The sequence below is a fragment of the Glandiceps talaboti genome, chromosome 12, assembly GCF_964340395.1.
Source record: "Glandiceps talaboti chromosome 12, keGlaTala1.1, whole genome shotgun sequence".
In the NCBI taxonomy this organism is placed as follows: domain Eukaryota; kingdom Metazoa; phylum Hemichordata; class Enteropneusta; family Spengelidae; genus Glandiceps; species Glandiceps talaboti.
Window position 1 is genome coordinate 19,661,246 of NC_135560.1, and position 23,133 is coordinate 19,684,378.

The 23,133-nt window shown below is 34.5% G+C and overlaps 1 protein-coding gene across 1 annotated transcript; it reads right to left on the reverse strand.

Annotated features, from left to right (window-relative positions):
- Positions 1-246: 246 nt before the first annotated feature.
- LOC144443071 (protein mono-ADP-ribosyltransferase PARP14-like) lies at positions 247-22,215 on the reverse strand. Its single transcript, XM_078132445.1, has 25 exons — positions 21,854-22,215; positions 20,250-20,405; positions 18,981-20,006; positions 17,955-18,512; positions 17,331-17,437; positions 16,680-16,809; positions 15,519-15,752; positions 13,423-14,826; positions 12,321-12,484; positions 11,668-11,717; positions 10,991-11,114; positions 10,478-10,579; positions 9,677-9,799; positions 9,268-9,444; positions 8,611-8,872; positions 7,895-8,002; positions 7,543-7,683; positions 6,708-6,956; positions 6,120-6,301; positions 5,622-5,715; positions 4,860-5,007; positions 4,092-4,312; positions 3,452-3,674; positions 2,565-2,662; positions 247-1,907 (listed from the first exon to the last, which is right to left on the reverse strand). Exons 1-25 carry the CDS (start codon positions 22,023-22,025, stop codon positions 1,627-1,629), a joined length of 6,534 nt encoding a protein of 2,177 aa, XP_077988571.1. The 5' UTR covers positions 22,026-22,215; the 3' UTR covers positions 247-1,626.
- Between the last annotated feature and the right edge of the window lie 918 nt (positions 22,216-23,133).

Consider the following 23,133-nt stretch of genomic DNA (forward strand, 5'->3'; position numbering starts at 1 on the left):
GGCAGTCTGGACGTACTTGATGGACATTGTCATCATGTGATATGCATTATTTGTTAGATAGTTAATTGCTACATAAGTTTTATACATTTCATACTTTCATCTTCATTAGCACTAACAATAATTGAACAATACCAATATTGAATACATGTTTGTCAACACTTTATTTCCTTTGACTATTAAAATTTCTTCAGATTTAATCCTGTTTTCCATTTTTTTATATTCACCCCCCCCCCCCCCCCCCCCACATAGAGAGAGGATTGAGCTGAACTTCCTCTTTTGGAAATGTTTCTTACATTTACTGAAACTTCACAAACTAGTTGATAACAATTCAAATTTTCAAATGTAAATGACGTCAAAAAAAATGTGATGCATCACTGACACACCAATGTATGAAAGCCAGTAAGGGACATTTTGTAAAATAAAAATTTTAAAAATTATCTCGTGAGCATGACATAATATCTTGTGCGCACGAATTACTATCTCGTGAGCACGACATACTATCTTGTGAGCACTTTTATTTTACAAAATGTCCCTTACTGGCTTTAATATCAAGACAGGAGAAAGTAGGAAAATGAAAACAAGAAAACAAACCCATAAATTCCTCCTGTGTTAAGAGATTGACTCATATTCCAATAATTAGGTAGTTACCTAATGTACTGTACTACTTGACTGTGCATTTCTCATTCTCCCAATTCTCCCACATAAATTCCACACAATAACAAACACTAAATGGTAAACTTAACTTTAAACTGATTACAAGTAAAAAGATGAAATATTGATAAAAATACAACAACTGTATTAAGCCTAAATGGTAAATGACAATGACAACTTCATTCATTTACTCCTAGATTACAATTTCTGTCATTTCAGTTCATAATGTCATTTTTTTGTACTTGTTTACTTTTGTCATTTCAATCTGACATTTCATTATTTCATCATTTGGGTAATAGTCCCTAACCCTTGTTTTTGTAGTCTGTATACTCAGACTATCAGCTATCACTCCAGATATATGATTTGAGAAACCTGATACGTACTAAACAATGTAAATGTACTATCTTTACAGAGTATCTTAACGTATTACTGTACTTATATGGTCCAAAACTCAAATCTAAACTGTTGCTATAGTCACTTTTTCTAATATTGTTTAGAAATCGTCTCACTACGTATTTTGCACTTTCCAAAAAAGTGTACATTCCTGTTAAAACCATGTCTTTCTTGTGAAATAAAATCTGAATGACAATGATGAAGTAGTATAGCACTATAACCTTTGATGAATCGGCAGATTACATCTAAATGAAAATGGTTAACATTTCTGAAAAATTACCAGAACTATTTGAACTTTGTGAACTGTGTCATGAAGACTTCCATTTATGTTTGGGGTTATATAAATTACAATATTGTAATACATTCACCATCAGTAAATGAAAGACAACCATGACACCCATTTATGTCTGTTGAAGTTGATTCTTTACAGTAACTGAAATGTTTAGATTAACCAGTAACTGTAACTTTCTGCTCTAGTGTTTTCAAAATTTGAAGTTTTTCAAGTGAAGTTCTTTTGGGTTTAACTGTTTTTTCCTTTATAATTTAACTTGTCAATTCATCCTTTATATGATCTCCTCTAGTTCACTGGAATTTGATGAGATATTCAGGATAAGCTTGTGTATCATGAAAGATCACGAAGACACTGGGATTAGAGGTGTTGTCGACCGTTGTGTCATAAACATCAAATGGATTGCTAGGATTCTTTGCTGGGGGTAAGATGATACCTCCCTGTCCCTTGCAGTATTCTCCTACTAGTACTTTAGCATAGTACATATGTCGGTAACCACTCCTGCCAACTTTAGCATATCCCATAGATGTACCAGACTGTACTGCAAAGTATGTACCATTACCTAAAGCTGTACCTGTGTGTAATAAAACATATGACGGGTGATTACTGGCTTAACTGGCATAACTGAAACTGATTCCAACTTAGACATCTTTCTCACCATGGCATGACTATCATAGAACAAGAGAAGGTATGCCGAGTTATGACAGAAGTTACTGTCGATTTACAAAACTATTATCAGAAGCGAAACTCATATTTCTAACTTGTTAAAGTTTCCCTGGATTTATGAAGTGTAATTCTAACAAATTAATTAGTTTTCAACATTTTTGTTCTTGTTTAGCAATAATATATTCAATTTGTGAAAATACACCTGTAATATAAAAATACTGTTTTCCAGAGAAAACAAGAAAGAAAGAAATTATTATGCATAGTACAAAGTATTAAAAATTAAAAGCAAGTTACTCTAACACTTGATAACATTTACATTGACTGTTACAATTCCCCTTGACAGTTATTGAGCAATTATGTTGGAAAATAATTTCTAATTATCGGTAAAAGTAAAATAAACATAATTTTTGAAATATCAGTAAAAGTAAACTACATATAATAAAAAAAATGTAAAGTATTTTAAAGTTAATCAAAAACAGACATTGCAGGGACAAAGGAAAAGACAACAACAACAACAACAACAACAACAACAACAACAACAACAACAACAACAACAATTTCCTACCATGTGCTCTGCCACTAAAACTTCTATTGAATCCTTTCTCATTGATATTAACCACAGATGCTTCACCAGTACCATGAAATAATTGTTTCTCATTGGCACTGAAACACACAGATAAAATAATATTACATATGTAGAAGTGATAACTTGTCTGGGGATGTATACACATACTACTGGTATTTGAGTTGTCAGTGCAATATCGAAAATATGATTTTATGAAATAAAGTGAATGTACAGTTGTATTTTTTTACAAAACTTTGTATTTTACATTGTTAGACTTATTTGATTCGTATGAAAGCCAGTAAGGGACATTTTGTACAATAAGAAATAAAAAATTATCTCGTGAGCACGAGATACTATCTTGTGAGCACGAGATACTATCTTGTAGGCACGACATACTATCTTGTGAGCATGACATACTATCTTGTGAGCACGAGATTTGGCAATAAATTGTTGCAAAAATACAAAATTTGCTGTTTTACAGAACCCTAGTGATGATCTGTGGGTGACAGTGTAAGTACTTGTTGTGTACTTGCAGTGTTTTCTGCTGCGTTTCCACTTAATTGCTATACTCGTGAAAGTACAGAACACAGACACACATTTTGTGCCAATATGCAGAGTTCGACAAATTGACATTCACATGTCCTGGGATTCTGTCAATATATATTTTAGTGCAAAACAACCAAGGTACAATAAAACATTACGTGATCTTATATCAAGTAGTGACACAATAAGTATGAGGAAAGATGACAAAAATTAAAATCACCACTAATCTATCAGACATTCTTGAAAAATATTTACAGTTATTAAAATAAAATAAATATTGTTTTATTTTGTCTCTGGTTCTGGGTTTCTGTGGTATCTTTTGTGAGAACTGTACTGAAACCTACCCCTTCCGGTTCTGTACCTCCATCTTGTCTTTCTGAGAACAATACTGCAGCCATAGATGAGGATTCTGTATTCTTTCAATTGATGCAATCTGACCACTACCACCAAAAGCTGATTGCACATTTCGATATTCTTGAGAATTAGGCTGAAGTTTGACCTGATGACATGAGACAGGTCGGCCATTTTGACTGGGCTGGGGATCCCAGTGTGCTGGTATTGAAGCAGCTATAGACAGTAAACAATTAACACTTGTCAAGTAACATAGTTGACCAAGTCAAATTAAGGTTAAGAAAGTTAAAGGGAAAGTTAAAGTGACACGAACTAAAGCTTATAAGCTTTTCACGCAAGTGAAAATATCATAAAACTTCAATTACCTATTCTATGTATATATACCTTCTATGTCTTCTGGTATTCAAACAACACTTGTTTGTATAGTAGGGATTTCCTTATAAAAATTGTATGCAAATAAAAGAACTGAAGGTGAAAAACAAGTCTTTAGAATATGTGGAAAGGTAGCTTATATATGTATAACTTATAATCAATATTAAAAGGTATGATAATTGATGTCAATCTGTACCTATAAATAAATATATCATCTTTTTTTTTCTGAATGAAATAAAATGGTTATTTTTTACTACTTACCATGACTATGTAAATCTTCTCGTTCCACTCGATGTCTCTTCCTAGAGTTCTGAATTCTTTCCTCCATTTGATTGAAGTCTATGATACAAGACTGAAGTCTTCCATTATCATCCAGGTCATATGATACATTGGCTTGTTTCTTGTCATAAGCATCTTCAATAATCATATTAGTGATGGCATCAAAAGCTACCATGTGTTGACAGCTGTTATCATACCAAAACCTAGAAATAAATGGTGACAAAATATCAAACCACTATTGCAGACTTAGAAAAAGAAATTGAAATTCTAGTTGTTGAGAACACATATTTTTACCCATGATACAATATAAACAACAACATTATATATTTCTTTCATAGTGGAAAGGATTTCACTTGTTTACTTTGTTCAAAAGACTCCCCTTTACAGGGTTCTCCCCATACTGGCCAGCACTGGTCGGTACCTACTAGCACTCTGACAATGTCTGATTATAGTTCTATTGCTCAGTGTTGTAAATTACATGACCATGACCAATAATTACAGGAACACTTTCTAAATTTACCTAATGAATAGTAATGCTAACCAAACAACACTCATTTATGATTGGGGAGAACCCTGAAATCAGCCAAGCCTACCAGCACTCATTTAGGATTGGAGAGAACCCTGAAGCTAACCAAAAATACCAGCACTCATTTAGGATTGGGGTTTACCCTGACGTCAACCAAACCTACCAGCACTCATTTAAGATTGGGGAGAACCCTGGTGTGGTCACTCAAAGTCAAATAAACCTACCACTGCACATTCTTTTGGACCAGTTCAGCTTTCTCACCCTGGGCCTGTTCATCTTTTTTGGTGTCCAGAAATTCTGAGATTTCACCGTAGACGTTGATGACATCATTTGGATTACCTTCAAGGATCAGACAGTTCATGTTTCTAGTATCTGTAAGGTAATTGTGTAAACAACACAAAATTATTTACAAATGTCAAATTTATTGCGAAGTTTAAAGTTACATTAGCTGTAAGTGTGATATTATCTCTTTAATAGATCAGACAAGCAATAATATATTCACTGAGAAAATTGTTAAAAATATCAATAATTAGTCAAGTGCTAAATGAGTTGCAAAAAACCTTCCAGTTGATAATATCATGAACCAATGGTATAACTATTTACTGTGGTTACTTTGAAAGCCATCATTTTAATGAGATGGGGAGGGGGGTTGGTGGCATTCTTGGCAAATTCAATTTATTCTATTTTTGCTTTTTCTGTTTTCACATAATCTTTAGGAAAATATCCATTTTATTTAAAGCTTCTTGTATTGCCACCCATAGGTCCATCTTTATCATCTCTAACCTTGGATGCTTGTTTGTTTTGAAGATGGTCATAACTTGGGTAGCCAGACTATGGCACATGTTGTTTAGCAGTAATATAATTCTCTAAAAAAAATTGTTGGATTACATATTGTGCTACAGGCACAGCTGGAAGGCAATAGCTGCCACATGTAGCACTGTTGTGTGAAACTTTGGACAGACATCAAATTACTATTTTAAACTTACCTTTGTTAACTAAAACATCGTGTCTTTTTCCAAGCTCTATGACTCCATCTAATTCTTTCTTGCTCAGTTTACCAATCATTTGATTCTTGAGTTCCTACATATTGATAGAAATCACTTTTTATCGTTATCTTGTAATATCTAACTGATAGTTGTCACCTGTTTTCATTCACCATTACAATTTGATGCTAACAGTTGTAACTGTCAAGTTATAGAGCTAATTACACTTGAAATGCAGTAAAATGAATGTTATATTACTTTGATACTAAAAAACTCAGTAGATCATGTAAGTTTTTTCAGTTTGGAAATCTACAAATAACAATGCAAAGATTGAATGTGTTGTCATGGTTACTGTTTTATCATGGGGGGGAGAAATCATACATGCTTTGTAGTTTGATCTCAGAAAAGTTTGTCGATAGCATCAATTGCAGATTTGATGTTGGACTGATTTGAAGCTGTTATTATGAATGTGTTGTCATGGTTACCATTGTTCACACTTACTTGTTTAGTAGTTTCATCTGAAACAAGTTTATCAATGGCATCCATTGCAGATTTGATGTTGGACTGATTTGAAGCTGTTATAATGAATGTGATGGCTTGTTTATTACTTGAACTCCAGGGTCCAAAACCAAGTTTCTTCTGAATAAATTCCAAAGGCTTTGAAGGTCCTTTCCTTGTGTCTTCTGTTTGAATTGAAAGAATTACAGGTTGGAAAGATGACTATTTAGTAATACAACTTTTCAAATGATAAGTATTAGAAATATTAAGATATTTGAAGAAATGATGTGAATTCTATTCGTCTTAGATACCTCCATTATTTACCTGATTGATGTGTTTCTATTAATATTGTCTTATTATACTAGTATGTAATATAGCAATACCACCAACAGACCAATGTCCTTACTGCTGTTTTCATTATCATATTTTGCATTTTTTTTTGTCTTGTATTTATTTTTCTTAACTAATTTTTACTTTTGGCAACCATAAGAAAGCTTCTGTAGTCGATTTTGTGTTGAATAAATAAAATAAATAAATAAATATTGGTTGTTATTGGATACCGGTAACTCCAATATTGATAATTCCACTTACTTGTCTTCTGATGAGCAGCTCCTGATGGTGTGGAACCAAGACCAAATAGTGAGGCAAAAAATCCTCTAGATTGTCCACCACCAGGTTGTGTTATGTTGTTCATTTCCGCATGAAATATATTGACATGTTGTTGTTGGAAAACAGTGATTCTTACATGCTGTAGACATCTTGGTTGGTATTTTTGTACAAAGTTGGTTAACCCAGCTAACAAACCTCTAGCACAGTCTTTAGGGGAGGTGCCATGACTTCCTGTAAGTGTAATAACAAAGTTTGTCAAACTCATCATAATGTTCATAATTTTTTGTGGGTGGCATGTACGGTATGTAGGTGATTGTGTAACAGTTTGAATATGGTTTTCACACAGGTATGGAGTGATAGATGGACAATTAATCAATGAATGGCTTAAATTTATTAATAGATGGATGGATGGATGGATGGATGGATGGATAGATGGATGATGGATGAATGTATGCATGTATGTATGAATGAATGGATGGCTGTATGGGTGGATGGACGGACAGATGGATTGATTGACTGATGGCTGATAATGGAAAAGATGCGTGGATGAAGGAATTAGTGGAGGATCATGATAGCTGACAGTTATGGATAGAATAAATCACAGAAAGTCTACTTTCACTTAAATGTATATTTGACTATCCGGAACAGAACATCCTTTTGATTCAGGCTTTATGGAATTGTACTCATTTATTAATGATACAAAATACAAAACTCAATATTGTCAGATACAAAATACAAAACTTACATTCTCAGATACAAAAACCCTGTTATTATCTTAATTTTTGTAACTTTGAATGACCCATTTGTCAGTTCTTACCTGTACCAATAGCAGGAAATGCAATTGACTGCATACCAGTCTTTTCAGCCATTTTGAGACATTTCAACACTGAGTCCTGCAGGTTTTGAGATGGTGGATTGACCACATGATATACATTCTGACACTGGAGACTACCACCAACTAGAAAACAATACATAATAAATTCATACATTTGTATAAATTACATAATTTATATGATTTATATCCTGAAATGAATGAAATTAACTAATGACATGAAAATGATATTGTTGCTTTTATGTTACATTAAAATATAGTCATATCAAAGACTTTGATACTGACTTTGTTTTCCTCTTCTTTGAATTGTTTGATATATTTGCTGTAAACAACTCACCTGTCTTGACAACCGATCCTGCTGGTTGTGCAGTGTATTGTTGACATGCCTGTTTTAACTGACTACCACCAGCAGCAAATAATGCCTTTGTCACTCCACCACCAGAACCTTTGAGGATACACAAAATAAAATAAGGTTCAAGTTTATATCTTCTAATATTTTTGATAATTGTAATTTTTTTGTAAAAGTCATTTGTCTTTGTATGCCATGTTATGTGGTCCAATGAGTGAAACACCAAGCCTACATCATTTTAGCTGTAATGTCCCATGAGTGAAACACCAAGCCTACATCATTTTAGCTGTAATGTCCCATGAGTGAAACACCAAGCCTACATCATTTTAGCGGTAATGTCCCATGAGTGAAACACCAAGCCTACATCATTTTAGCTGTATAATGTCCCATGAGTGAAACACCAAGCCTACATCATTTTAGCTGTAATGTCCCATGAGTGAAACACCAAGCCTACATCATTTTAGCTGTAATGTCCCATGAGTGAAACACCAAGCCTACATCATTTTAGCTGTAATAAACCATGAGTGAAACACCAAGCCTACATCATTTTAGCTGTAATAAAAATACAAATGAAAACTGGAAGATTTCAACAAAAACAAAATTCAAATCAAGAGGTTTCTGAAAAGTTCTGATTAGTTTTCACCCTGTCATTAGGTTAGTGTATGTGATAGATATTACCAGCACTAATTGATATTTCAACTCACCAATATTTTGACTAGTGCAATTCACAATAACATCGGTTGTTTCTTGTGTGATGTCTCCTTGTTGTACTTCTAGTGTGATCACACCACCAATTGTCATTCTCTGTTGTCCTGCTGACGGTGTAGTAATACTAGAATAAAACCCACTACCTGTCCTTGATGCAAGTGATGCTGTCGGTGTAGGTACAGGTAGGCCTTGTTGTTGGGCAAGTTCTGTGTTGAATGCCTGGATAGTTGCTTGGTCAAATACCACAAAGTAAACAGTCTGAAATAATCCATGTAATAACAGATAATTCATATATGACAATTCTACTAATCAAATTATGTTTCAGATTATTGAAAATGTCATTGTTATGGAAACTTAGCATGGTGTATGAAATTGTTGATCATATACTACAGTGTTGGTAGATTCTTTTTGGATAAATTCTGTGATACAAAGTTTGCAAAGTCTACCTTACATTGGAATCATGTGACTTAAAGATTTCCTATTGGATATGAAGTTTGCAAAGTTCATCTTATATTGAAATCATGTGACTTAACAAAGCTTTCCTATTGGACATGAAGTTTGCAAAGTCCACATTGCCTTGGAATCATGTGACTTGACAAAACTTCCTATTGGATATGAAGTTGGTCATGTGACACAACTAGAAACCTACCTACCTTAATGGAAGTATTTTGATGTTGTTGACTGAAGCGAATAACTTCTGAGTACATAGTTGATGCTACCACATCTCTAGGGTAGTGTAGGTTACCTGTACCAATAGCAGGAAAGGCCACTGAATCAAAGCCATCATTCTCTGCTTTCTGAAGACATTCTTTTACAATCCTGCTCACCTCCTAGTGAAAAAAACACATCATTAAATATGTTGTGTTATTACAATTGAATGTACAGTTTAAGTAAAAAAAGATCATCATATTGTTATCGGTATATTTCTAATCGAAAATTGTTGAAAAGATTTTTAAAATTCACCCTACTAACTTAGCAAGGAGAAAAACATGTCTATGATATAATGGTTTGATCCAGTTGAGGGGGTTACAGCATGGTAACTGATGACTTGAAATAACTTACCAGTGAATGGTTTGATCCAGTTGAGGGGGTTACAGCATGGTAAATAGCTTGACACTGAATTGTACCTGCTGGGTCTGTCTCTACTATGGCTCCTTTACTGGCTCTACCCATTGCATTACAATACTATAATTAACATGAAAGAAACAACAACAAAATATTAACATACTCAGAGAATATTTATTGAAATAAACAAGCATGAATTGAATTGTTTTGTATGCAAACATAATATCAATTTTCACTTTTATTGACTAACAGATCTAAATATCATAGTGAGCAAATCCTGAAGTGAATTTTTCTTCCTTTAAAAAAATACTTTTGTCAGAATATGAGAAATGACTTTCTGACCTTCAATATTTAAATTCTGATGTGTTTGAAGGGTAGAAATTGAATGAGGGGTAACACTGTTTCAAGTTTAAGAAATCTACTAACTAAAGTTGGTTGAGAGATCGAGTTACAGTAAAATGTTTACAAAGATGTTAACAGATTACTGGAACTGGTTTAAGTTTTTCCATAGAAAATTGAGGAAAGAAGGATGTGCAACTTTCTCATCCATTGTCTATGCGGTTTGTCTTCACCTTTGCTACAACAGTGATATAATCTATCAACAGCTACATAAACATTTTCATTCAGGGAAATAAATCTACTGTAAAAGTAATTATTAATACAACAATCTTTCAGGTACAATTTTGTTTATAGAATACAACTAATATCTTGACTATATGATTATTATTCAATAAAATGTATAATAAAGTAATACAAAGACATAATTGTATTGATGTTGCTATCATATTCTGCTTATACCTGTTGTAGCTGTGGACCACCTGCTAGACCAAATGCATTGGCAACTCCACCACTCCCAATTAATTTGAGATCACTACCACATGTATTGACCAACACATCAGCCTAGAATGGAGAAAAATCACTGAGATTAAGTTTGACTAGAGTGAAGTTTAGGGTTTGTTGAACAACTAGCAGAGATTTACAACAGGTTGGTATTTTGATAAGTTTTAGATATACTTAGTATTTTCACACACCTATTTTTTCATTGATCTGTAGACTCAGTGTAATTATTTCTGATAAGAGCTAAACTAACTGTCCAATAATAATTCTGAGATTTTGATAAATAATTTGAATAAATTATATACACTTGTTATAGGTATAAGTACTTTCAATATTCTTATAGAAATGTGATTAAGATAATACAATATGGAGAATTTCATGGAAAATCTAGTAAATGTAGAACCAACATCTTCATCATTCTGTTAATATTTGTAGTGAAAGCTGATTGTTAACAATAATGTCACTACACCGTACCTGTTCTTGGGTAATGTCTCCTTGTTTAAGTATAATATCAATTCCTTCTTGTGTGGTTAGTTTATCAGGGTTTCTTCTTGGTCTGGATGTAAAGCTACTGCTAAGACGATGACTACTTCTTCTTCTAATTGGAAAAGAAAACATAAATTATTATCAAATCTAGTAATGGAATATTTGGTTTGTGAAATTAATCTCAGTAAATACTTAAAGTCTGCCAACAATGACTAATAAATCAAAGTAATATAACTGATAACAAATGTTTGTCTACATAAAACTCTGTAGACTGATAGATTCACCATTGTTGGCACTCTCACTGCTCTTGGCAGTGATAAACTAAAACAGTGATTAAAAGAGTGCATACAACTTCCAATTTTTCAGTGTAGAAACTCTTAATCATGCGAAGGATTGTAATTTTCTAATTTCTTTATTTCCATAACAGTAAAAAAAATTTACTACGAACATTTATTATATCTTGATGTTTTCTATATTTGTAAATATTTTTTAAAAGTAAACAAATACAAGAAAACAAACCAGATATTTGTAGTCAATGAAAGAAAATATATTGGAAATCAAATAGTTCTCAGTAGTCACATGGTCACTTGTGAGAATTTGGATCTAATTCTATCAATATAACATCAAACTAGAGAGTGTTGCCAAGTTCAACGATAATTTCGTACCTTGGGGATGGCACTGGACTCGATGGTGGAGAACGTGAAGGCCTGTAGGGCTGAACAGAATAAGAAGACAATATTTTATAAAATTATCTGGTTTTACATTTAAATGCAGGAGTTGACACATAAGTTTGATATCATTCCTGCCTGCATAAATGTACCAGGTCAATGCAAACACTTGCTATAAAAATTAATTCCGATATTTAGGCATTCATTATGTACACCTAGTAAAGTAGTAAAATATATCAAAGTGTGTAAAAATTTTATTTGGGGGATAAATTTGACAAAATTGTATGTTTCTGTGACTATTTTCTCTGGTAAATGTAATTGAAAGTGACCGCTACATGTTGTAAAGTATGAATTACTTATCACAGAAGATATGGACACCATACATAACTGACAAGTACTTTCAAACCTGGATTTACATATATTGAAGCTAACCTTTTCACACCCCTGGTTTCGCAACACCTCCAGCAAATTTGGATCATTTTGTCAGACACTTAAAAGAAGGACAGGTGATTTGTGTGAAACATGTCTGACTTTTAATCAAAAAGTGAAATAAGAGAACTTGTGTATGAATTACTTGCCGTTTAATAAATCATACATGCTTTGTTTTGTAAGTTTCTGTGAGTTGTTAAATCACAGCCATTTTGTCTTACCTGATACACAGCAGGTACACCATCACCACCATCAGTTACTGCAGCAGCAGCAACATCAGCACCTTGAGTATTCTCTATCTCAATAGCACAGCAATGGTCTTTCTCCACCATACTTAGCCAACGTGTAGTCTTAGCATCACCTTGTAGAATAAACTTCCTAATTCCTACATACAATGTTAAAATAATAAATTTATGTAATCAATGGGATAATGATTTACTTTGATGTAATAATTTGACAAACGTTCCACAAAATGACAATTCCAAGTATTATCTGAAAATGATGCCATTGTTTGATAACTTTTTGAGGCTATGTCTCTACATCTGGAAGTAATGATTGAGAAGTAGAAACAGAATTAAATAATAAATACATTATTAAATAATATTAATAACTTAATATTGCATTCTGAACTGTAACAGGACTTTCAGAATTTTTAACAAACTTTTTTTATGTCCTTTGGAGCTCAAAACACATATTAACCACTTCTGATGTAATGCATTGTAATTTGGCTTTATTCTGACTGACTATTCATACATATGTTATAGGATAAAATCAATATACGATGAAAAAGTTGTTTTGCATATCACAGACTAAATGTCATTTAATATAAGGTAGATTTTCTATACTTAGTCTCTATTACACAACTTCTTTCCAATGGCACTGCAACACACCTAACCTAACGTTAGTATGAAAAGCATGTGATGATCTTTCAAGAAAGCATAAAGGCAAAAAAAAGAAGAAGAAAGAGTTGTTTCTGGTCAGGACAGTTCGTCTACAATTGTACGATGACACTTTTTTTTTTTTAAAAAGTCACAACATACCTGTCACTCAGTCTACTATTTATGGCAGTTACTGTTCTTTTTATTTAGTACTTTAGAGCAAGTGTGTATGTGGGGCAGATGTCATGTGCTTGTTCATGATTGGCTCTGCAGTTGTGTTCACTGAAGTAGGGAGGGTTATATTTGTGTTTCCCCTCGTATCTGCAGACTGCATGGGCTGGACAAACACAAAAAAAAGACCGACGTGGGGGTATTTAAGTGATGCACACGCTGACCAGATACAATTCTTTCTTTTTATTTGCCTTATAAATAAAACTTTCCTTACCTGGTTTGTCGATGGTCTTTTTCTGAGTAATAAAAGAACTCAAGATAGCATTAGTAGAAGTTTTAGCATTGACCATTCCGGTAGCAGTTCCACTGATTTGGACACCATTGGGATGTGGCTGAAATGCCACTTTGTGTTTTTGCAGACCTTTCACGGTATCAGCAATGAAGTCTTGATGGTGTGAAAACAGAAGTTGTATGACTGTTGATGGTGCTGACAATACTGTTGTGTGGATAGCATTGGTTTTCATGAACCTTTCAATCTCGTTCACTACAACTGGAACTGTGTCCTGTGTACCAATCACACTGATGACTGGATTGGTTTGAAGATTCTCCACTTTAATATTGATGAGTTGCTGACTTTCAAATCGACTTATCAGTTCTGGCAGCTCTGTGTCGTCGAGTAATGGTAACCATTCAGGTTCCAATTGTAGTTGGTCTTGTATGACAACTCTATCAATGAAACCAGTGGCGATATCACAGTCCTTCTTAGACTTTGCAGTAATTTGTACAGCACCATTTTGAAATGAAATTACAGCTTTGCACTTCTGTTCCAAACAGGCTGTAATGTAGTCCTGTCCTCTCTTCATTACTTGGTAAATTTCTCGTGCCACTTTCAATTCTCGTTCGTGTACATTAGCTAAAGTTTCAAAAATCTGTAATTTCATTTCTGTCACAGTAGAAGACTGTCCTCGGAACTTGATTTCTCTTGTATTAGGATCTATATTGACTTCAAGATCTGCCTGTCTTGGTAAATGCAATGACTGTAATAAATACAATTTTTCTCTTTTGAGATTTCCACATTTATCATTCACAATGGTGGCCTCCAGCTTCATTTTCTCTTCAATCTCCTTAACAACCCTTTGGTAGACATCTATTGCCATGGTAACAGCTACAGTACATCCAATGAATGAGAGTGTATGATTTTTATCATCTTTAAGTATCAGTAGTTCTGATTGGCTGGCCAAGTCAGAAAGTTCTTGCATTCTGTCACTAAGTTTTGGCCACACGTCATGTGCTGTTTTAGTTTCTTTTGAATCAAATCCTTCCAGTAATTGTTGCGTTGTTTCTTGTACTAAACTTGGCCACTGTTTCACCAACATCTGAATGTGTGGCATATCGGTTGTCAATGTTGGAATAATTCTAACCTGACCTTGGGTATTATGAGTCCAATCAATTGCAGCATTAATGTCAGTCAGCTTATCATCAAACACTTCACAGTGTGTACTGCTTTTTCTGATAAAGTCATTGATATTAGCATCTATTTCCATGGTAACAGAGTCAGGTATTTTGGGGATAAAGACTTCTTTTAAACTCTTTGGTGGTCCAAACATCTCATAGTATGGTACAACTATCAATTTTGCAGAATTTAAGAGATGACTGTGATTGATTACATTATCAACAACTGAAAAAAATAAAACAACAAAAATAACTTTGTAAACAAGATTTACTTTCAAATATTGTCTAGATTTTAATGTATAACTAGTATTCAAAACTCCATATAAATATTTACCCCGTTTTACTATAATATAAAACTGAAAGTTATTCATTAGCAAAGCAATTTTTGTTATCTGTCAAATATCATTAATTAAATACTATGTTTATAGGTTTTTTTTCTTTATTTTATTTTATATCTGATAATTTATATACAGATAGAACTTAGCACTCACAATGCAAGTCAAACTTTGACTAGAACAGAAGATGGAGAAATTGCATTTTTTAATTCTTGGTACCTGCAATATCATTTTACATCATCCTAGAGGGTCAAAATATCATTTTACATCATCCTAGAGGGTCAAAATAGAACATGAAGGTCGACTTATTCTCAGACACGCCTATAGTAATGCATGTGTAGCACGTGGAGTAGAAGGTATGGTATCAACCGAGAAATTGAATACCGCGGGTAGTTGTTGCTTTTATGACACACTTAGGTGACAGAATTCTATTGCAAGTACTGAGAATTAACTGTCTACACAACAAATATTTTCATCTAATTCAATGAAGCCTAATATAACATTTTCTCTGTGTTATCAAAGTTGTACTTTTAACCACATCCACAATATTTCATCTACAACTCTAAAAATTATAACATCTCACCTTTGAAGTCTTCAAATTCAATAATTGCTGTGTTGGACTCAGAGTTCCATCTGACTTCCCTCACATCATCGCCATGACTGCGTGGGCTTTCAAAGTATAATTCTAATGTGTCTTCAGTAGTAACTTCATTCATCCCAGCGACTAAAATACGATTTGTCACTGGTACACTATAAAGCATCAAAGTCTGGCCTTCCAATTTCTTCTTTTCTGCTTTAGCTAGCATTCTTTCAAAATCTAACATAAATATGTGAAATAATAATAATAAGACTATAATATCTGTCAATCAATCAATCAATCAATCAATCAATCAATCAATCAATCAATCAATCAATCACAATACAATACCATACTTGTTTTCAGATATGTTTTTGTTTTATTTTATTTTCTGTTTTGTAGTTTATATGTTGTGTGTCTGGGCCATTGGATTAAGACTAGTTCCACTGAACTATTTCCATGGCCATCACCAGGGAGGGTGACCATGCAATATTAAATTATGTTTTTGTCATGTACACTTTCCCAGTCTAAGTTCTGTCATCCTTTTTGGTGAAAATAAAATGAATTAAATTAATCATATCTAATCTGTGATGAGATGAACTGAGTTCTTCCACAGTCAGGTTTGGACCTTACAGCTGTCTATGATATTTCTTTTCAAGTCAGAATTATTTGTCTAGATACATTATATTGGCACCATTACATGATGGTGTCTTTAACAATATCCATCCATGGCAGGGTTATACCTTGATTAAACACCATATTCATTCAATCAAATCAATCTTACAATTTCTCAAAGTAAGATGCAAAATATTATTGGTTCATTTTCCACGTTTACATCAGTTTTTACAGTAGGTGTTAAAGTTTGAAGTCAGAAGTGAAATCCTACTTACATGATTAAGGCATACAGTGTTGTTTAATTAATACTTGCATCACTGAGCAAAACTATGTTTTGGATTTTGATGCTACATAAATATTTCTAATAGATTGATTGATTGATCGATCGATCGATTGATTGGTCGATTGGTTGGTTGGTTGCTTGATTGATTGATTGATTGATCGATCAATCGATTGATTGATTGATTGGTTGATTGATTGGTTGATTGGTTTATCAATGGATTATTGTATTTATTATCAAAGGTGGTGAAATAAAGGCCATGAAATATTCACCTGGAATTTCCTGAAATGTTACCATAGCAACACCTTCTTCAAGTCCATACTCTACTTGATTAACCTCACAGGAACTGATGTTTTCCATGTATAGAAAGAGACAGTCTTCCGATGTAGTAGGAGATATATTCTGAGAGATGAGCAATCACAAGATAATAAATTTGAATATTATACTTTAAAGTCATTTGTAAAATTTGCATACTAAATGTAGCTCTTGTCACCAAAAAAGACATAATGATCTGAGCTGAACATAAATATTGCTCAATATTGCAAAACTCAAACTTTTTAGTGTTCTGTGTGGTAGTAATTGATGAAACATAAAAAAAATATGACTGTAGAGTGTAGAAGCGTGACTCATAGCAGATAATACAATTTCTTGTGCATGCTAGGTAGTACTTTCCTATTGCCTAATCTTAACTCCCTGGCAATACAGTCAGTCCACTGTTCGACATTCCTGCCAAAATTGTAAATAGTCTGAAAAAGTGTACATGTATAGGTACAGGGGAGCTACACAATTTTATGTCAGGTTGTAATTTTTTTTCATTTTCATTTTTTTCATCAAGTCTGTAAAATAAGTCTACATTTTATATGTAAATCAGACTTTGCTTTTGAGCAACAAATTTCTAAAAAGTTTATAAAATATTATGTTACCTTAACTATAACTTTAGTTTCATCTGTTGGTGGTAATGGTGGTGCAATCTGTACGTGTAAATTACAGTTGTTCAGTTGGTGTTTTTTCTTCAACACAGATTCAACAACTGAAAGACCAATACAAATCAATTTTAATATTCACTTAATAACAATTTACTTACCGGTGAAATCTTTACAGCTATAGCATTAAATCAAAACTATGCTAACCCTTTGGATAGGTGAGCTTTATTTTGACATATGAATGGATGCACACACACACACACACACACACACACACACACACACACACACACACACACACACACACACACACACACACACACACACACACACACACACACATGCACTCACACATGCACACACGAGCACACGCACATGCACGCACACACACACGCACACGCATGCGCGTACGCACACACACACACACACACACACACACACACACACACACACACACACACACACACACACACACACACACACACACATGTTCTTGAAATGTGTGGCCGTGTCAAGTTTATGACATGTTCTATTTCTTACATTTATCCAAAATTTAAAAAGGAACAAGATGCTCATGACTTTATCAAACATTGCCTACCAAATCAACCATATTTCTAAGCTTACCTGTTGGATCTTCAAATGTGATGAAAGCCCTCTGTGAGGCTATTTCCACCTTTGTTACATTTCCTCCTCCACTTCTTTTACTCTCAAAATATAACTGTAATAACTCAGATGAGGTGTCATCACAGAAATTAGTAACTTCTATGGTATCTTCCACAACTTTATCTGATTCAGTGTCTGTCCCATCACTTGTTCTTTCTAATTCATCTGGAATACTCTCGTTTCCATAGTAGCCATCATATCTAATACCTTCATCTGTGGACTGGATTCTACTACTATCATCATCGTCATCATCACTTTCTGAGGTAGGAGTTGAGGGGGTGGAGGGGGAGGGGGAGAGAGGAGGAGAACGGAAGGAACGAGGATATGGTACTCCAGGCAATATATTTACAGTGGGTTGAAATTGTGATGATTTCATCCAGGGAGGCTGGGGTGGTGTACTAATAGTTGGTTGTGATTGTGATGGTTTCAACCAGGGAGGCTGGGGTGGTGTACTAATAGTTGGTTGTGATTGTGATGGTCTCAACCTCAACACAGGTTCAGCTGGATAACTGTAGTGGTCTGTAAAAAAATATAACATTTCTTTAATCAAAATAATATATATCATGGGAACAATGATCTGAATACTATACTTTAAATCACACTAAAAATCATCATTATCATCATCATCATCATCATCGTCATCATCATTGTCATCAATATCATCATCATTGTCATCGTCGCCGTCGTCACCACTGCTACCACTGCCATCATTGTCATCGTCATTGTCGTCATCGTCATCATCGTCGTCATCGTCATCATCATCATCATCATCATCATCATCATCATCCTCATCATCATCAAAATCATCGTCATCATCATCATCATCATCATCCTCATCATCATCAAAATCATCATCATCATCATCATCCTCATCATCATCAAAATCATCGTCATCATCATCATCATCAACATCATCGTCGTCACTATCATTGTTATCACATATACCTCATAATCTACTAATCCCCTCCCCTGACCTGTATATCATACCTTGAGGTGAAAAGCCGTCTTCTTGTACAGTAGCCTGTACATCATTTCCTTTTGTACAATGTGCATATGCATTATCTCCAAGTGTACTTTCCATGTGTGGAAAATATGGAGCAAATCTCTCTACAGGATCTTCATGTGTATCCTCTTCTGGCTTCGGAAATTGGAAGGGAATTCGTCCACTCATTGACTGTGCATATGATCTGAAGAAACTAAAATCTTTAACAGGTTCGTCAAATGCAAAAGTTTGCTCTTCTTCAGTATATGGCACATCTTGAATGTCACCATGTGTGTGCATATCTTCAGTGGTGCCTGCATCTTGTTTTGTTTCAATCCCAGGGTTCATTGCACTCACAAGCTTTTCATGTCCTGTATCTTGTTTTGTTTCAATCCCAGGGCCCATTGCACTCACTTTGTTGTCATGTGATTTGTCAAAGTCATGTGATCCTGTTTTGTTTCCATCTTCCAAGAATACATCATTAATATCATTTGTATTGCTGCTTTTTTCTCTACTGTTGTCATGATGATCATCAATTTCATTGTCTTCTTCATCAGTGGCAGTCATCATATATTTATCCTCATCTTCGCTATCTTTCTTCCATGTTATGCCTTTGTCTTCCTTCTCATCCTCTGACTGCTCTTTGTTATCATAACTATGTCCATGACCACCGTCATCATTATCATCATCATTCCGGGAATCCTCTATCTCTCTGCTCTCTCCATCATCTTTATGGAATTTGTCATCACTATCCTTATCACCATTACCATTATCATCCTCATCATCATCATCATCATCATCTTCATCATCTGTAGACATCACAAATGCTGCAACATTCTCAATGTATTTATTCTCACTCCCATTACTGGTATCATCAACTTTGCTATTAGTCACTTCTAAATCTTGGATTTCCTTTCTGTTATCCATTATAACTTTTTCCTCTGTTTCACTGAGTTGTGTTTGTTGTTGCAATTGCCAATTCTCTGATTGTCTCAGAGGTTGTGACTGGGCTTGTACATGTGTCTGTGTCACTGATTGTGTGTGGGGTTGTGACAACAGTTCTGTTTGTATATGTTGTGATGCTTCAGTATGTCCTAGTTGTTGTTGTTGTTGTTGTTGTTGTTGTTGTTGTTGTTGTTGTTGGATTTTCTTTGGTTTTGACTGCATTATGTCAGGTTCAGCTTGTGATGAGCGTTGAGTAATTGGCTGCAGCGATGGTTGATGTTGTTGAGTAATTGGCTGCAGCGATGGTTGATGTTGTTTCTGTGGACTACCTTGGTGTTTATTATCACCAAACGTATTGTCTTCATTATCAGAACTCTCACTACTCTCTGAATCATCGAATATTGGTTCAAGTTCAACAGGACATCGCTTGACAACCAGATTCTGCCCATCTATGGAGTGGTCCTGTTCCAACACTCTGTCAATCACTGTTTCAATAATATAAAAACACACAACGATCATAAAGCTAGCAAAGACAGGACACTTTTATGTTGAAATGCAAATACAATTAAAGAATATGAAAACTCTAATACACTCTTTGGTATAATAAATTTCACAGGAGCACAAAGTGAGTCAAAACTATTTTAGAAGAGCTATAAAATCATATTAAGCTACCTAGGGAGTTTGAGTTGAGGTAGACCCCCTAACAACAGAGATGGAGCACCTACTATATATACTCAAATAGCATCAATTAAAAGCTATATATGGAGGTGAGATAGGATAAGACCCCCTAACAGCATAGTTAATGCACAAACTGCATCAAAGGGAGATAGAGTTAGAGATAGACCCCCTAACAGTGCATAGATGAAGCACCAACTGTACAATAAAGTCAATAAATGTGAACCCCAATCTGTACCAATTGTAAACTTTGTATAGCAATAATCTACCTCTCTGGATGAGTCAGTGGCCATGGTATGACCTTTCCTTGCTTTCCTTTACACAGGTTACAAAGTTTAACTAAATCAAAATCATTAGAATATGGCAATAAACAATATCTCTTTCTATATAAGATGAATACATATTTTGTACGAATTGCTTTACTAATTGCATGTGACAAATTTTTAGCCTTGTTTTTGTTTGCAATATTTTTTTTTATTTTGAATGTAAGCTTATTAACATTTCTCTTTTCAATTTTTCATATATAAATCAATTTTTGTGATGGTGGTGGTGCTGAGGTCATGGTGGTAGTCATGGTGGTGGTGGTGGTCTCATTCTGATAAAAATAACAATGGCTTTAGGGACATTTAATAAAAGTGAAGGAGGTACAACATTTAATCTGTACAGTTTGATAGACAAACAATCAAACAGAGGTCCAGTGGTGTTATTATGTTGTACGCATCGAACTTTGAACTGTTCCCACGTAAACAGTGGGGATTGGATTACATATACACAACACCTCTTGTTTTAGTTTGGGTCAATGTTAATAAATAAAATAAATAAACTTTATTGTTATGCAATGTTTATCAGTGCACAGTCTCTCTACGACAGATCAAGGGACTGTGATCAGTGAAACAATTTCACAATCGGATGACTCATTCTGTCTGGAATCGGAGTCATGACATTTAAAAGCTATGTATGCATGGGTACATTGTCTCCGGTCATTTGCCAATATCGTGTTTTATATTTAATATAGCTTCTTTCTTTCTTTTGAAATGTCCCATTGTACTTGCTTCTCCAACTGAAACATTCTAAAGACGTGTGTCTGGTATGTAAAAATGAGAGATTAAGTTCTTTTTTAATAGTCTGTCGTCTCTTAAAATCGTGAATCAATTTACTTTCATTTCGGTTCTGACGACGATGCCTGTGTACATGGCGATCGTAGTCGGGCTTTAAATGCGAAATTCTCATTCAGGATTGAGTCCAAGACCTGACTTACCTTGCGGGTCAGTAAATTTCACGATCGCTTCTTTTGCGCTTCTGAAGTATACGCCTTCAACATCACCGCCCCCTGATCTACGTCGACTTTGAAAATAAATCGTCAGTTTGTCTTCATTTGTGTTATCTGGAACGCTGCTCAAAATAATGGACGACGAATCCGACATCGCCATTTTCCGTATTTTCAAAATATTTTCAGAAATGCGCACGGACTTTCACGTTTACTGAGAGATATGCAACTGTTTCTGGTAATACAAATGCGTTCGCATAATTATTCAGTGTTCGTCTAAAACGTCTTTAAAAGAGAAACACTGAGCTATGTCCACTTTTTGCTTCTCGAAACTTGGCTGCTGTTTTCCTATATTTGGTTACACAGCACTTCCGGGAAATTTCGCTCACGTGACCTTCGAGATACGTACATTATTGGTGCTAAGTCTGAGCACGTGGTACGAACAGTCTACAAGATCGCCATATATAGTCATGCTATTTTGCATATATGAATATTTATGATCGAATCGTTCCTAGGGAGATGTCTTTAATTTAACCAATCACAGCTGTAAAATAATATTCAGTGTTCTATGAAGCATGTAAATAACGTGATTATTGACATCACCATACAAAAACAATTGTAGAAATTACAAATATTGAGAGAAAATTACAAAATGTACACAAAATATTCTCCTACATCCTATTGGTCAATTGACAAATGATTGACAGTTAACGCTGCCGATCGATGATTATCTGTCATGATATAGTCACTGAGCTCGAGCTTACAATAGCAGACGACACTTTTAAAGATAAGGTTCAACAATGCAAACGCATCAATCTTTGTCAAGCCTTGCAGCAATTATTTTAGCCTTTTTATTTTTAATTAGCATTATTGTGATCGTTGTGTTTGTTGGCCATGGCCCACAGAAGAAATGTAAAAACCCTTTCCATGAAAGGTGGAATAGAGGTTCTGAGCGTGAGAAAACCGGGGTTGAAATAGCGAAATATGTACGGAAGGACTTTCGCAATGCCTTCGCTAGACTTGGAGTTCATAGGACAGCTAGTATCTGCACCAACTGCCTTCGTATGGCTCCAATGCGACGGGAATTTTCGCAGCACTTCAATAATGTTGCGGAGCGGAAAGTTCAGGTATGTACAAAAGAGGTTGTTTTTTATAACTCTGAGGGCGATGTATATAATGACCTCTCACGTTTGACCGATGACCTTGTGCTTTGTTGTGAACTGATAATATGTTGATACACTGGATCCCACTTGCAATTTGCAGTCTGTCTC

What these genes read in the sequence shown, in the direction of transcription:
- LOC144443071 (XM_078132445.1), bottom strand. Translation starts at nt 22,025, where the DNA reads ATGGCGATGTCGGATTCGTCGTCCATTATTTTGAGCAGCGTTCCAGAT. An exon ending in TGGTGATAATAAACACCAAG is followed by an intron (nt 20,007 to 20,249) that starts GTAGTCCACAGA and finishes ACACACAATCAG; the next exon opens with TGACACAGACACATGTACAA. An exon ending in AACATTTCAGGAAATTCCAG is followed by an intron (nt 15,753 to 16,679) that starts GTGAATATTTCA and finishes TATTTATGTTAG; the next exon opens with ATTTTGAAAGAATGCTAGCT.